This window comes from Triturus cristatus, chromosome 3_2, assembly GCF_964204655.1.
Source record: "Triturus cristatus chromosome 3_2, aTriCri1.1, whole genome shotgun sequence".
Lineage (NCBI taxonomy): Eukaryota > Metazoa > Chordata > Amphibia > Caudata > Salamandridae > Triturus > Triturus cristatus.
In genome coordinates, this window is record NC_140584.1 from 955,390,882 (window position 1) to 955,407,876 (window position 16,995).

The 16,995-nt window shown below is 49.8% G+C and overlaps 1 protein-coding gene across 5 annotated transcripts in view; it reads right to left on the minus strand.

Moving 5' to 3' along the window:
* ACACA (acetyl-CoA carboxylase alpha) overlaps positions 1–16,995 on the minus strand; it is a 938,215-nt gene that overhangs the window by 471,160 nt on the left and 450,060 nt on the right. For 3 of the 5 annotated variants that reach the window (XM_085649478.1, XM_085649477.1, XM_085649481.1), the window contains 3 exons: positions 14,743–14,787; positions 3,127–3,168; positions 67–282 (listed from right to left, as the gene is read on the minus strand). In XM_085649478.1, coding sequence (XP_085505604.1) covers positions 67–282; positions 3,127–3,168; positions 14,743–14,787 — 303 coding nt within the window. The remainder of the gene's footprint in view (positions 1–66; positions 283–3,126; positions 3,169–14,742; positions 14,788–16,995) is intronic. The other 2 variants (XM_085649480.1, XM_085649479.1) reach the window with 1 other exon arrangement.

A 16,995-nucleotide genomic window follows, 5' to 3' on the forward strand; every position in this document is an offset into this window, starting at 1 on the left:
TTTAGAAGCTCACCTTTTCCATTTAGCCAAAGTCAAAATCTATCATAAAACAGATTTTCCACCTACCTTCGTCACAAGATCCGAATGCCTGATGATGGCACGCACAAAGAACCGGTAGTCTGTCACCTCTGTGCCCACTTCAACTTTTGCCGCCCCGAGGTACAGGTGCATTTTGTGATTGGAGCAGGGAATGGCAGTGAGATCGAAATTCCGCATCCGGTTCAGCTCCAGCTGGAAAGCAAGCGCCGGCTCCAGGTGACGGTATATCCGGTCTTCCAAAAACTGGGGTGTGGGCAGAGACAACCGGGGCACACAGTAAAACACAAATGGTAACAGCGCAATACACTATCAAAGCTATTTAGATTGCAGTAGAGAGTTGCGTTTGTATTTATAAAAAGCTTCAGAATTTCAAACAAGAATGCTGCACATAACAGGGGGGTACATTACACCAATGGGGCATGACAGTGACATAGGAATGGTGATGAGACATTGGTTGGTGATACAGGACGCATGTGTAATGACCGTCCCATACACAAGACAAAAATAGAATGTTTCTATCTACATTAAACGTACTATGAGGGGACAAGAGTGTTAGGTCCAGGAGAAGTGAGGAAAGGTTGGCAGTCGTGAAGGTCCTCACACCCGAGGGAGTGGGCTTTGAGGGCAGGGTTAAATACAGGCACACAGGCTTTCTAGGGTGGAAACTCCAGTGGAGGGGTGAAAGAGGCTAGAAGGGCCTTCACCTGGGTGAGGTGCTGGATGGTTTCGATCGGGAGATTATAGATGGTAGAGAGCAGCAAGCATAAAGGCATGTGGCAGGGCAGAGAGGTGCAATGTAATACCTTGAGAGCCAGGGTTGATGTAGTAACCTATGTGTGACAGACAGACACAGAGCCAAGCTTGGTGTGGGTAAGGGGAAGTGGGTGTGCATATGGCAGTGCTATTAAGGAGCAGAAGGAATACTGCAGGAGACCAACTTAGAGGTTGCTGCAGTATTTAAAGTTGTTCAGAACCAGGGTATTAAAATGAGTTTTGGATCTCTGTGAAGGAGAGTGATAACAGATTTCCTTTCTGTTCAGTCACTGGCACCTCGCTGCAACAGAGTTGCTAGCTGGATGGAGAGAAGGGGGCCTGCCATTGGTTGACTAAGAAGTGATGCGACTATTGAATGTGTTAAGGGGTGGGGGGCTAGAGTGCATGAAGGTACATTTTGGCCCGGATCAGGTGAAGTACACAGTAGATGACAGGACACAGAGGGGGTGTGACACACACAGGTGGTGAGGACTGAGATTGGATGAGGCAGCGCAGAACATGCAAGGGGGCACAGACTGCAAGGGGGCTGTGGGTGAAGAGCACAGTAAATAAAAGCGACACAGAGTGGCTGAGAATAGATGAAAAGATTAGAGAAAGAGACAACACATTTGAGTGGGCAATGAGTGGACCAGGACAAAGAGTGGGTACGGGACACAGAGAAGGAGAGAGCAGAGTGATGATGGGTAAAAGGCAGTACAGAGAAGGCATAAGGGGTTAAGCAGCAGTCGATGTGTAGGAGAGCACAAAGTAGTATCCCTCTGGCCAAACCACTCAAACACAAGCAAGCGATGTGGGAAAACAAGGGTGCCCGGGACACCACGAATCGAGAGGAGAGAGGAAACCCATGAAGAATGAAAATTTGAAATGATGCAAATTTGTGCCAATTGGTGACATCTTGTGACTTCCTAATGAAGACACTTGACAGGATAATAAACAAAAAATCTAAAATTCAAAATATCAAGACTATATTGATGTCTTCGGAAGGATGGCAGGGGCATTTCAGAGGAGGACATATAGAGGTTGTGTGGAAACAGTAACAGAAGAAACCGAAAGAAAAAAAATGCTACATAAACTAGAATAAAAGGTCTATTTTAAAGTCAAAGGGCATATATTCACGACATCGTCAGTATGGTCAAAAACACAATCACGCGAGTTTTTCTACATGCGTTTAAAATACAGGGAGCACATGCATTATTCATATTTTTCTACAACGAAATCTTTAGTGACACTGTGACGAGGTACCACTAAGCACTGTTTCAATCCGACCCCTGTACAAAAACCTGCTTCCGCCGCTGCAATGGAATATAGGGTGGGGCTCCCTGTGAGGGGGCGGTGGTGGAGAGGAGCCAAGATGAGCAGAGCGGTGGCAGAGAAGGGAACTAACTATGCAGGGAGGAGGGAGGGCCTGTACAGAGTGTTTCTGATGAAGGTGATTTTGAGATGTAGAATGAAATGTCGTTGCAGAGGCTGTGCTGTTATGGTGGTACAAGATGATGGGCCATGGGAGTGAGAGGGAGCGAACTAAGGACGTCATAACAGTACCGTGATTTTCTCAATTAAAGTGTGGTTTTCAGGGTGTTAATGATCTTTTATAGGTGTGGAGATGGCTGAGGGCTTGGACAGGTTTCCTTCATTTCTGTATAAACTGAAAGGTTTATGTTTCAGATTTAAGCTGTGCAGATAAGGATAGATGCTGTGTGATTATTTAAAAAAATGAAAGATCTGAACCATTCATTCTTTCATCACTGCATGCGCGCAGTGTCCGGTGCTTAATTTGAGCCGGAGATTTCTGGTGCTCGGAACCAGCAGTGAATTTTCAACATCAGCGTTTGTGGCAATCTACCACAAGGTGGCGCTGTCTGGCTCATTTAGACATGACTACAACAACAGTTCATTCATAATTTAAAAATACATTAACATTGACTATTATCTGCCGCCCAAGCCATTCTTATAGCCCGGGGGCCTGAAATAGTCCGAACTGTCACACTTGTAGAAGCATCACGCTAGTAGTTGTGTTGTTACTATCATTTGCAGCATGGCAGGGGTAATGTGTGGAGCTAGCTGCAGTGGCCTCCCGACGAGAGCTCTGGCACTTATTTATTTTTATTTTTTATAAATTAAGCACTGTCAGTGTCTTGAAAACTTCACACCTACACCCTGTTTATCGAGATTAATATTCTTTTCCACGGGAAAGTGGTAGAAAATAGAGGTAGAAAATCAATGAGACAAAAATAATTTCCCCATCCGTTCTTGTCACATAATCATCACTCCTGTCACCAAAATACAAACAATTTATAAGTAAAGAAGTCTTACCTTGTCCCTGGCTCGATAGGTGAAAAACTTGGGGAACTCTCGCTGAAAATCAACAGCACACATGCAATTATTTAGAGGCAGAATGTTTGTTTTACCTTCCTGCCTTCCTCCCCACCCCATGTATTCTTTATGTACAGTGGCCAATGAGTTTTCCCATTCTATTACCAATTCATATTATCAGATTTCTAGATGTACGGTTGAGAATGATAATGTAAAACTTTGATTACATTGAAAATGCTTCTCTTGAAAAACTAATAAATAAAAATCAAAATTAGGCCTACGAAGGTGTATCATAAACAGCTGTGTTCAGAACGATGATGGTTCTGTTTTGACTTACAATTGTAGATTGATGCACAAACAATGTGACATCAGTCTACTGTACTAGGCTTGTTGTATCAGTAATTGTCACACCTAGAGACCCTAGTAAGACTCTGTCTGCCCTGTGGCTAGCTCTCTGCTAGTTTTTAACCCCTTCCTGTGAATACTGCTTGGGTTTTGAAATCCCTCCAATCTGTTGATCAAAATGGCTGATTTCACACTGTTAACAATCCCTAAATGCTATTCCTTGTTTTTCACCTTGAGCAGCACCCTAAGTGCTAAAAGACTAAATTACAACAGACCAACCATATATGACAATTTTTGGAGAATTTGTAACTTTCCGTAAAATGTTCCAGAACTGAAGCAACAGCATAAAATGCTTTAAGGAAAGTGGCACTAGTTCCAAATATTCCTGAAATGGAGCAGTAAAGCAGTTGCTATATCATCCTCAAGGGGACCCCACAGGGCACAATTAACCGGTAGAATCCCAAGGCCTCTTCCCACACTTAACACATTAATTTGAGCTTTCATGCCGTGCTAAGGGCTTGGGACTACTTGGGGGCAAGGTTTGTCATCCTGCCCCATCATGCCCCCTGAACACTTGCACATGCATAAATCATTCATCGGTAGTCCAGGTGTACTGTTCAGACTTAGCACCATATTCAGAGTCGAAACGGTGGAATCAAAGTCCCCCATAGATCATAGGAAATGTAATGATTCTTGGGTAACTTTAGTAGAGTTTAACCTAACTGCATACAAGTTTTGTATATTTTGATGTAGCCACATGCACGTGATCCCAGTATTTTATGAAGATCTATCTAGTGGGTGGGGGGGGAGGGGGCGGAGAAAGACGGAGGAGTGGGGGTGCAAAACTGGTTTTCCCCGTGTTCATTCTCACAGGATAAAAACTGTTGCACCTAGGGCAAGAATCGTTGGATGGACTTTCATGAAGCTTGTGTAAGATGAAGTACCCCATTCCAACTAATGTAGTTGTGGTTTTCTTGAAAACGTGTTCCATGGGTTTGCCCAAAAACAAATATAAAACTAGGAGTTCAACGAGATACGTTAAATTGTATCGTGTTTCTGCTGACTTAAAAATCGAAATTCAGGATGGTGCTACGAACAACTCAGTCTTAATGCTCGATATTTTCCCAGGCTAACATTCTGAAAAATACCTCTGGTCTCAAGGGTCCTGCCTTGTAAGAACTATATGAAAGTTAGCTCGGCTTTCTGGCACCTAAGACTAAGTGATCTCTGGTGCCTATAAACAGTCAGATGTCTGATCCTGTAATACAGTTGTAGCCTGAGGGAAAGCAGTGCTGTCTAAATCGACCCTGGGCCTGTGAAATCTGTGTAACTTGATGGATATTTGTCCTGTAAGATCTCTGTACAATGAGAGGTAGCGATGATTTCCTGAGCTTTTGCCTGTAAATTCTTTGTACTATGAAGGCTACTTTTCGTAGCAGGTGCCTGATCTTGTAAGAACTCTATCACCTGAAGAACAGGTCTTCAGTCGGAGGGCAGAGTCTGTTTGACCGGTGCAAGATGAAGAAAGGTTTTGCTTTGAGATGCCTAAGCGTGTACTGTTTCTGTAACCCGGGTACACCTCTGCACTCAGAGGCGTGTACCTGTGCGATCTGTGTAAACTGTAGCTCTTCATGACACATGTAAGACTTTTGTACCTTGACTGATCTATTTTCTGTCAGGGGTCGGAGCCTGTAAGGTCTGTGAAACATCTAGAACAGTGACAGCCACCAGAGACTCTAACAGTTCTGTAGAAAGAGGGCAGATTACCCCCAGTGCTGCTGGAGGGCCTCATTATTCATGAGTTATGCAAAGCTGTGGATGTATCACGCTACTGTGAGTGGAACTGGAGTAAACACATCTCAACATCTGCAAATGGTATAAGAGGCACTGACATTCTCTGAAATGGGACATAGCTCAAAAAACCTGACTCCAACCAGTGATATAAATGAAATATTGCAAAAAGCTAGGCTTATGAGGCAGTGTTAGTGGGAGGACACCCAGAGAGATCAGAATTCGACACTAGTGTTATTGTGGAGAGGGCAAAGGGGGTAGGCTCTGCAACCAGTGTGATGAGGGGCAAGCGCTTAGAGGCAGGCTGTGCAGCTAGTGTGAGGCGCGTAACTCAGAGATGCTGAGGCCTGCCGCCAGAGTGACAGCCTCTTAATCTAGTCTGAAAGAGGAGTAACCCAGGGAGGTCAGCAGCTGAAGCTTGTGTGAAAGAGGAGCGACACAGGGAGGCCAAACTCTGCAGGGAGTGTGAAAGAGGAGTGACGACCCAGGGATGCCAGCCTCTGCAGCTGGTATGAAAGAGGAGGGACACAGGGAGGCCAGCCTCTGCAGCTAGTGTGAAAGAGGAGTGACCCTGGGAGGCCTGCCTCTGCAACAGGTGTGAAAAAGGAGTGACTTAGGAAGGCCAGCCTCTGCAGCTAGTGTGAAAGAGGAGTGACCCTGGGAGGCCAGCGTCTGCAGCTAGTGTGAAAGAGGAGTGACCCTGGGAGGCCAGCGTCTGCAGCAGGTGTGAAAGAGGCGTGACCCTGGGAGGCCAACGTCTGCAGCTAGTGTGAAAGAGGAGTGACCCTGGGAGGCCAGCGTCTGCAGCGAGTGTGAAAGAGGCGTGACCCTGGGAGGCCAGCCTCTGCAGCTAGTGTGAAAGAGGAGTGACCCTGGGAGGCCAGCGTCTGCAGCAGGTGTGAAAGAGGCGTGACCCTGGGAGGCCAGCCTCTGCAGCTAGTGTGAAAGAGGAGTGACCCTGGGAGGCCAGCGTCTGCAGCAGGTGTGAAAGAGGAGTGACCCTGGGAGGCCAGCGTCTGCAGCAGGTGCGAAAGAGGAGTGACCCTGGGAGGCCAACCTCTGCAGCTAGTGTGAAAGAGGAGTGACCCTGGGAGGCCAGCGTCTGCAGCTAGTGTGAAAGAGGAGTGACCCTGGGAGGCCAGCCTCAGCAGCTAGTGTGAAAGAGGAGTGACCCTGGGAGGCCAGCCTCTGCAGCAGGTGTGAAAGAGGCGTGACCCTGGGAGGCCAGCCTCTGCAGCTAGTGTGAAAGAGGAGTGACCCTGGGAGGTCAGCATCTGCAGCTTGTGTGAAAGAAGAGCGACACAGGGAGGCCAAACTCTGCAGGGAGTGTGAAAGAGGAGTGACCCTGGGAGGCCAGCCTCTGCAGCTAGTGTGAAAGAGGAGTGACCCTGGGAGGCCAGCATCTGCAGCTTGTGTGAAAGAAGAGCGACACAGGGAGGCCAAACTCTGCAGGGAGTGTAAAAGAGGAGTGACCCTGGGAAGCCAGCCTCTGCAGCTAGTGTGAAAGAGGAGTGACCCTGGGAGGCCAGCGTCTGCAGCAGGAGTGAAAGAGGTGTGACCCTGGGAGGCCAGCCTCTGTAGCCAGCATGAAAGAGAAGTGACCCTGGGAGGCCAGCCTCTGCAGCTAGTGTGAAATAGGCGTGACCCTGGGAGACCAGCCTCTGCAGCAGGTGTGAAAGAGGAGTGACCCAGGGAGGCCAGCTCTGTAGCTAGTGTGAAAGAGGAGTAACCCTGGAAGGCCAGCCTCTGCAGTGAGTGCAAAAGAGTAGTGACCTAGGAAGGCCAGACTTTGCAGCTAGTGTGAAAGAGGAGTGACACAGGGAGGCCAGCCTCTGCAGGGAGTGTGAAAGAGGAGTGACCCTGGGAGGCCAGCCTCTGCAGCTAGTGTGAAAGAAGAGCGACACAGGGAGGCCAAACTCTGCAGGGAGTGTGAAAGAGGAGTGACCCTGGGAGGCCAGCGTCTGCAGCAGGTGTGAAAGAGGAGTGACCCTGGGAGGCCAGCGTCTGCAGCTAGTGTGAAAGAGGCGTGACCCTGGGAGGCCAACGTCTGCAGCAGGTGTGAAAGAGGCGTGACCCTGGGAGGCCAGCGTCTGCAGCTAGTGTGAAAGAGGAGTGACCCTGGGAGGCCAGCGTCTGCAGCTAGTGTGAAAGAGGCGTGACCCTGGGAGGCCAACGTCTGCAGCAGGTGTGAAAGAGTAGTGACCCTGGGAGACCAGCGTCTGCAGCTAGTGTGAAAGAGGCGTGACCCTGGGAGGCCAACGTCTGCAGCAGGTGTGAAAGAGGCATGACTCTGGGAGGCCAGCGTCTGCAGCTAGTGTGAAAGAGGAGTGACCCTGGGAGGCCAACGTCTGCAGCAGGTGTGAAAGAGGCGTGACTCTGGGAGGCCAGCGTCTGCAGCTAGTGTGAAAGAGGCATGACCCTGGGAGGCCAACGTCTGCAGCAGGTGTGAAAGAGGAGTGACCCTGGGAGGCCAGCGTCTGCAGCAGGTGTGAAAGAGGAGTGACCCAGGGAGGCCAGCGTCTGCAGCTAGTGTGAAAGAAGAGCGACACAGGGAGGCCAAACTCTGCATGGAGTGTGAAAGAGGAGTGACCCTGGGAGGCCAGCGTCTGCAGCTAGTGTGAAAGAGGAGTGACCCTGGGAGACCAGCGTCTGCAGCAGGTATGAAAGAGGCGTGACCCTGGGAGGCCAGCCTCTGCAGCAGGTGTGAAAGAAGAGTGACCCAGGGAGGCCAGCGTCTGCAGCTAGTGTAAAAGAGGAGTGACCCTGGGAGGCCAGCGTCTGCAGCAGGTGTGAAAGAGGCGTGACTCTGGGAGGCCAGCGTCTGCAGCAGGTGTGAAAGAAGAGTGACCCAGGGAGGCCAGCATCTGCAGCTAGTGTGAAAGAGGAGTGACCCTGGGAGGCCAGCGTCTGCAGCTAGTGTGAAAAAGGAGTGACCGGAGGGAGGCCAGCCCCTGCAGCTAGTGTGAAAGAGGAGTAACCCTGGAAGACCAGCCTCTGCATTGAGTGTGAAAGAGTAGTGACCTAGGAAGGCCAGCGTCTGCAGTCAGTGTGACAGAGGAGGGACCCGAGGGAGGCCAGCCTCTACAGCTAGTGTGAAAGAGGAGTGACCCTGGGAGACCAGCGTCTGCAGCAGGTGTGAAAGAGGCGTGACTTTGGGAGGCCAACGTCTGCAGCAGGTGTGAAAGAAGAGTGACCCAGGCAGGCCAGCTCTGTAGCTAGTGTGAAAGAGGAGTAAACCTGGAAGGCCAGCCTCTGCAGCTAGTGTGAAAGAGGAGTGACCCTGGGAGGCCTGCGTCTGCAGCAGGTGTGAAAGAGGCGTGCCCCTGGGAGACCAGTCTCTGCAGCAGGTGTGAAAAAGGAGTGACCTAGGAAGGCCAGCCTCTGCAGCAGGTGTGAAAGAGGAGTGACCCAGGGAGGCCAGCGTCTGCAGCAGGTGTGAAAGAGGAGTGACCCAGGGAGGCCAGCTCTGTAGCTAGTGTGAAAGAGGAGTAACCCTGGAAGGCCAGCCTCTGCAGTGAGTGCAAAAGAGTAGTGACCTAGGAAGGCCAGACTTTGCAGCTAGTGTGAAAGAGGAGTGACACAGGGAGGCCAGCCTCTGCAGCTAGTGTGAAAGAGAAGCGACCCAAGGGGGCCAGCCTCTGCAGTTAGTGTGAAGGAGGAGTGACCAGAGGGAGGCCAGCCCCTGCAGCTAGTGTGAAAGAGGAGTAACCCTGGAAGGCCAGCCTCTGCAGTGAGTGTGAAAGAGTAGTGACCTAGGAAGGCCAGCCTCTGCAGTTAGTGTGACAGAGGAGGCACCCGAGGAAGGCCAGCCTCTGCAGCTAGTGTGAAAGAGGAGTGACACAGTGAAGCCAGCCTCTGCAGCTAGTGTGAAAGAGGAGTAGCCCTGAAAGGCCAGCCTCTGCAGTTGGTGTGAAAGAGAAGTGACTGGAGGGAGGTCAGCTTCTGCAGCTGGTATGAAAGAGAAGTGACCTAGGAAGGTCAGCCTCTGCAGCAGGTGTGAAAGAGGAGGGACACAGGGAGGCCGAAGTCTGCAGGTAGTGTGAAAGAGGAGTGACCCTGGAAGGCCAGCGTCGGCAGCTAGTGTGAAAGAGGAGTGACCCTGGGAGGCCAGCCTCTGCAGCTAGTGTGAAAGAGGAGTGACCAGAGGGTGGCCAGCCTCTGCAGCTAGTGTGAAAGAGAAGCGACACAGGGAGGCCGAATTCTGCAGGTAGTGTGAAAGAGGAGGGACACAGGGAGGCTAACGTCTGCAGCTAGTGTGAAAGAGGAGTGACCCTGGGAGGCCAACCTCTGCTGCCAATGTGAAAGAAGAGTGACCCAGGGAGGCCAGCCCGTGCAGCTAGTGTGAAAGAGGAGTAACCCTGGGAGGCTCGCTTCTGCAGCAGGTGTGAAAAAGGAGTGACCTAAGAAGGCTAGCCTCTGCAGCTAGTGTGAAAGAGGAGCGACACAGGGAGGCCAAACTTTGCAGCTAGTGTGAAAGAGGAGTGACTCTGGAAGGCAAGCCTCTGCAGTGAGTGTGAAAGAGGAGTGACCTATGAAGGCCAGCAGCTGTGAAAAAGGAGTGACACAGGGAGGACAGCCTCTTAAGCTAGTGTGAAAGAGGAGTGACCGAGGGGAGGCCAGCTTCTGCAGCTAGTGTGAAACAAAAGTGACATTGGGAGGCCAGCCTCTGTAGTGAGTGTGAAAGAGGAGTGACCAAGGGGAGGCCAGCTTCTGCAGCTAGTGTGAAACAGGAGTGACATTGGGAGGCCAGCCTCTGTAGTGAGTGTGAAAGAGGAGTGACCAAGGGAGGGCAGGCTCTGCAACAGGGGCGGAAGAGGAAAGACACAGAGGGGTTAGGCTCTGCAGCCAGTGGAACAGACATGGACTAAGCCGTGTGGGGCCAGTCTCTGCAGTCAATGGAACAGACATGGACCAAGCCCTGCAACCAGTGTAACCGTGCCTGGACCACGCTTTGGAGCCAGTGTAATAGTGCCTGGACACACAGAGAAAGCCTTTGAGGGCATTGTGGTACGCAACCGGTCCAGAGGGCGTCACTTTGAAGGCAGTGCAGACAACAAAAGACTCCACAGAAGACGTACTCTATATCAATGCTTCCCAAACTGTGGGTTGCCAGTGCATTTATGGTGGGTTGTTAAAGTCCAAGCAATAAATGAAGATGCTTTGAAAATCCGTATTTATTTTGTCACATTTGCTTCTCTTCAAAGACAGAGGTCAAATGTTAGGCTATGTCTCTGACAAACTGCTGCTTATGTTTTCTAGCACGCGGATTGTTGTTTGCAATCTCCTACCACTTTGCAGTCAGAGAAAGAAAACTAGAGCAAATGATGTGACAAGACATTTATTGGCGGCTCGCCTTGCTTCGCACATGCCTGGACTTCTTGACCCGGGTCAGTCTGGTTTTATCCCAGGCAGACAGTGTGCGTATAATACAAAACGCATTCAAGGCAACCCGCTCTCATAGAGAGGCGATGCTCCTCTCTATAAATGCAGAAAAGGCATTTGACCGGGTGCACTGGCCCTACTTGGAAGAGGCACTGGTGATATACGGGATTGGGGAACGGTTCCGAGCATGGATTCTAAGTGGGTACGGGGAACCAAGAGCCACGGTTAGGGTGAATGGCAGGGGTTCTGGGAGCTTCCCCATTGCTCGTGGTACCCGGCGGGGCTGTCCTTTGTCCCCGCTGCTCTTTGCGCTTTTTATGGAGCCATTCGCGCAGCGAGTATGGGATGACCCACTTATTACTGGTCTGAGATTTGGAGGAGAGAAGCACCTCATTACAATGTACGCAGACGTATTAGTATCTCTGGAGAATCCCCAAGAGGCCCTACCGGTGTTCCTGAGAGTGGTGGAAAGATTTGGGGCGGTCTCGGGATTCAAGATTAACCTCGCCAAATCACAGGCACTGAGCCTAACTGTGACGCGGGCCACGAAAGAAGCCCTCGCACAATCCCTCCCCATAAGAAGGCAGCAGACTATATCCTACGTGGGAATACAACTTGCCTCGACCATAACTGAAGTAGCGGAGGTCAATTATAGAATCTTGACCACACGGGTCCAGACAGACCTAGTGAAATGGCGTGTCTAACCTCTGTCCTGGCTTGGCCATATACCGGCATGGAAGATGGTGGTCCTTCCTAGAGTTCTCTATTTCATTCTGACTTTGCCCTTATGGCCGCCGCACGGATTGATTCAAACTATACAGGGTGCCTTTCAAAAATTTTGTATGGGCTGACTGACGCTCCAGAATGAGTCAGGAGCTTAGTTGGAGGACCCAGCCGAGGGCGGCTTAGGCATCCCCTGCATTCTTAGATACTTCAGGGTAGCACAAATTAGATACATAGTTGAATGGTCTCGCCGGGAGCCAGAAAAGAAATGGCTTTTTATGGACAGAGAATTGGCCGGCACATCCCTGTGGAAATTTCGTTCCTGGGCAGATCACAAAGAACCCCTAGTCTCCATCTATCGGCGGTTACCTCACCCACCCTCAGAACCTGGGAAGCACTAGCTAAAGAAAATAGTCTCTCGTCAGTCCCCTAACACCAATAGTTGGTAACCCAGACTTCACCCTGGGATTAAAGGAAACGATATTCCAGGAGTGGCTCAGGCCCAGATGTAGATCGGTGGCCACTTCTTTGATGAAGAGGGTCCTATTCCCTTCAGCACCCTGAGGGTTGACAACGCCATTTCGGAGAAGGAAAGATTCCGCTACACACAGATCAGATGCTGGGTGATGCAACCAGAGGTTAAAGAGGCAGCCCAACGGCCCCTGACGAAATTTGAGAAGTGGCTCATTTGTAAAGAATCAGACCGACACTTTGTAACAGAACCGTACAAGCTCCTGACGGAGGGGGTTTTTGAGGAGAAGTCTTCGTCCCAGTCGCGATGGGAACAGGAACTTGGTAGGGGACTTTGCCCCCGGGAATGGAGGGACACATAGTGTAGGATGAGAGACACAGCGACCAATGCCTCTAGCATAGAAACTGCAACAAAAATTGACATGTATTGGTACTTCACACCAGAGCGTCTCCACAAAGGGAATCCGACACAGCGCGGGCAATGTTAGAGGTGTGGGGGGCAATGGGTCACTATCACACATACTATGGGACTGCTCTAAGCTAATCCATTTCTGGAAATACATTTTAGATTAAATTGATATGCATTTTAGTACACAAATCCCCCGATTCCAAGCGTACATAACACTAGGTCTTCCCAACCCATTGGCATACCCACTCAAATCTAGACGGGCCAGACATATGGCATCGGCGCTTGGGGCTGCTCACCAAACGATTTTGGCACTATGGGGCACAGATAGGATACCGCCCAAGCTGGGATGGTGACATCGCATCTGGCACCTGCTGGGGATGCAAAGGTTATCTGCAACAGTAAGAGGTCAAGGGGACACCTTCAGAGAGGTCTGGAGTTCATGTATCACCTTATTATCCCAGGAATTTACAGAACTTACCTGCCCTAAATACTTGAAAATATTGCGATTGACTGAAGAATAGAAGGTTTTTTTTATCACACAGCCAACTCAGATATCTGTAGGTAGCTGTGTAATAGCGTATGGGCACCCAGGGGGGAGGTTGGGATGGGAAGGGGTGTGGTGGATATGTGTTTCTTGTTTCCTTTTCTTTATCTCATAATGTTGCATAGATGGCTGACAAGGCGGCATGTTGATGCTAAGTCGGTCTATGTGTGAACTGCAATATCCTTCACGCTGCAACAATAAAAACAACAAAACAAAGACACTTTACTTTGTGATGCACAAATGATAAATACTAAATGAAACCCTATTTCCACACGTCATCATTTATGCGCAATATTGTTTCATCAGTAAAACTGTACGTCGGTGCAAATCTAGTGGCCATTTCAATCGAAAATGTATGGTCGGCACAGGACGGAGCGCCACCACACGCTATTTTAGCTACACTAAAATGTCGCCCGCCTCATTCCATTGAATCTAGGTAGGTTGCGAAAGTTTATCACTCAAAAAGTGGGTCTTGGTTCTGAAAGTTTGGGTAACACTGCTCTGCATCCAATGTGAGAGGCAGAAGAACCAGAGGGGGCAGCCACTGCTGCAGTGTGAAAGTACTCAACAGGAGGCATATGCAACAATGCACAGGTAAATGGAAAATCCACCGAAGCCGCCCCAAAAGCAACGGTGCTCTGCGTAGCCTCTGCTGACAGCTACCGCCACCCAGCACCAGCAAGCTCGAGGTGCCGAGAGCTCTGTCCCTGTGTGAAGCTATCAGGTACAAACGAATGACGTAACTTGCCTTGTCGATGCCATGCACTGCGCCGAGGTGCCTGAAGTCCTCTGCACGAGCTGTCTGACTAGCCCACCTCCTGAACGTCCATGTCTCATTACCACTCACTTCCTGCCGTGAGCTCTGTCGTTCCGAGAGAATTCTAACGGAATGGCGGGAAATGTGCAACGCCAAGCGCGTAGAGTCTCAGCGCTCTTCAACAATAACCCAAAAATATAATGATAGCGTGATCCTGCCCTCGAAGGGGAATTATGCCCCTGCTGAGTTGTAATCAGCCAACCGCCATCAAGACGCACAGAATAATTTGCCCAAATTAGCCAATCAAGACACCCCGCAAACCAGGCAATGTGGAAACCCACAAATGAAATCATCATAGCTGATTATTATACTAATAATCGCATTAACAGCCTAATGAGATGAGAAAATTGGAAGCTGGCAGGAGCAACTTGCTTTCACCTAAACATGCTGAGAACTAATTATATGGAGTGTAATTAAAACACACACAAACTCCAGTCCCTTCTAAAGTTAGTGGCAAGTCCAGCCGCCAATCGGAATCCGAGAGGGGAGGAGGTTTCTAAGCAAAAGAAGGGATTTCTGCCATATGTAGGCAATAATGCTTCCGAGAGACCCTACCTGGCAGCTAATGCAAGCTGGACAAAGCCTTAATGCACAGACTCGTGGTAGCTACTGTGACGACTATGGCCAAATCACTGCGAGGCCTTCCGCCGCATAATATTTTGTTTTTGCAGATCTTTATACTTAGGCTTCATATCGAGTTTGGAGAATGCCCTGTATCCGTCAAACTCTAAATCAGGGGCCTAGTGTCCCTAAGCACACCACAGAGATCACAAGTGACACAAATACCCCAAGACTACACTTGTCTCCCCAAGTCCTTTCAGCTACTACGTGATCCTGCACTGCCGCACACAGGGACAGACTAGGAGCATCCCTGCCCACACCTTGGGTGATCTCCTGCCCTGGTCTTTCACTTTACATATCTGCTGCTTGTGAGAAATGTCAAGGAAGCACTTGGTGCTAACATACAGTCACTCACTGATGCGCATGCATAATATTGCCTGCTTCTTTTGAATGCTGTTCATTGCCACCACCGACTGGACTTCAAATCCCATAATGCATTATAAAACAATTAAAAAACGAGATTTTTTTCTTCAGTAATTGCTCTTTTTATCTAGTTTATTGATGTGTACGTACCTGGAACCGCTGGTCCACCTCACAGTTGACCTGTTTTCGGAAATCCTTACAAATGAAGACAAAGGAAGAGAAAAGAAAAAAAGCAAAAAGAAGCTGCCAATTAATAACAAAATTAAAGCAAAATTACTGGAATCCCCGAACTGGACAGAGTTGACCACCCTTAACATTTCTCTGCCCAATGGCTGGAGGGCTACAACGTTTCATTTAAAAAGTACAGCTCTGAGGAACTTTTTAACACAGGTGAGAAGGTCTGCGCCTTGCATCAGATTTCTGTGCAGAGCTCTTCTGCACAGCCTGGACACGTTGGATCAGCGCACAGTGACATCTGCAAGGACCAGAACGGACGGAGGCCCGAAGAGGCAAAACTAGGCCTGGAAGCCAAGTCTTATGGCATGCAGCCTTCCTCATTTGAAATTCCCCCTTTCCGATATCCTGACCTCCTGCACATTTCATCAGCTTTCACAGGCTGCATCAGTCAAATGCAGGCTGCCACTTAATTTTTTCAAATTTCTTATTTAAAGGTGAACTGTAGCCAAGGATGTATTTAACGTATCAGAAAGCCCTATATGTTAATTTCCGTGCTGACGAACTGCAGACGGAACGTGGAGACAAGATGGCTGCCCCCTTAGGGAAATGTTACTTCCTGCTTTGCTCATCGAGCTCGCGGACAAGAGGCACTCATATTATGACTGAAGTTTTACTTTGAATGCGTTATGTTTGCCTGATGCCTTAAAGTACTCTGGAACCCTCTGTGGTTGGCCTAGTGTCACCTCCTACTATTTGGAGATGTTGATGACCGGCCCTGGATTTCTTTCTGTCTATTGCCCTGCTTTGCCACCTACTGCCCTGCTTTGCCACCTACTGCCCTCCTTTGCCTGTCCTCGTGAGATTAAGGCAATGGACGCTGAGGGCAATAAAATCATCTTCGGGAAGATCCATCCTCCATCCAAGAGACCTTACAGATAATGAAAGAACTGTATGGTGAGCATGCAAAGACCAGCTGAAACCCGTCCATTACGCGTGCATTCATGGAAAGCGAGCTAGGAAGTGGTTACCACAAAAATGGTCCACCGACCTGGCCCACAACTGCTCCAGTCAACTGTTCACCCAAGCCCATTCTCACTGGTGTGCCCTTGTACCCTTTCAATGTCAACTCTCCTCTTAGCTACACTATTCAGAGTTACTGCTGACTCCCAACTGAATTACCTGCATGCGACAGCAACAAGGAACACATCGGGTCAACCAATGCCGACCAGCACTTTATGAATGTAACCGGTCTTCAACTTAATCCTATGGGAAGAACTGGTTCTCCTGGGGGGAGGGAATTTGAACCGGTCCTCCTGGGGAGTGCGAATTTGAACCAGTCCTCCTGGGGAATGCGAATTTGAACCAGTCCTCCTGGGGAGTGCGAATTTGAACCGGTTCTCCTGGGGAGTGCGAAGTTGAACCGGTCCTCCTGGGGAGCGTGAAGTTGAACCGGTTCTCCTGGGGAGTGCGAAGTTGAACTGGTTCTCCTGGGGAGTGCGTAGTTGAACCGGTTCTCTTGAAGAATGTGCGAAGTTGAACCGGTTCTCCTTGGGAGTGTGAAGTTGAACCGGTTCTCCTGGGGAGTGCGAAGTTGAACCGGTTCTCCTGGGGAGTGTGAAGTTGAACCGGTTCTCCTGGGGAGTGTGAATTTGAACCGGTTCTCCTGGGGAGTGTGAAGTTGAACCGGTTCTCCTGGGGAGTGTGAAGTTGAACCGGTTCTCCAGGGGAGTGTGAAGTTGAACCGGTTCTCCTGGGGAGTGCGAAGTTGAACAGGTTCTCCTGGGGAGTGCGAAGTTGAACCGGTTCTCCTTGGGAGTGCGAAGTTGAACCGGTTCTCCTTGGGAGTGCGAAGTTGAACCGGTTCTCCTGGGGAGTGCGAATTTGAACCGGTTCTCCTGGGGAGCGTGAAGTTGAACCGGTTCTCCAGGGGAGTGTGAAGTTGAACCGGTTCTCCTGGGGAGTGCGAAGTTGAACAGGTTCTCCTGGGGAGTGCGAAGTTGAACCGGTTCTCCTTGGGAGTGCGAAGTTGAACCGGTTCTCCTTGGGAGTGCGAAGTTGAACCGGTTCTCCTTGGGAGTTCGAGGTTGAACCGGTTCTCCTAGGGAGTGTGAAGTTGAACCGGTTCTCCTTGGGAGTGTGAAGTTGAACCGGTTCTCCTGGGGAGTGTGAATTTGAACCGGTTCTCCTGGGGAGCGTGAAGTTGAACCGGTTCTCCTGGGGAGTGTG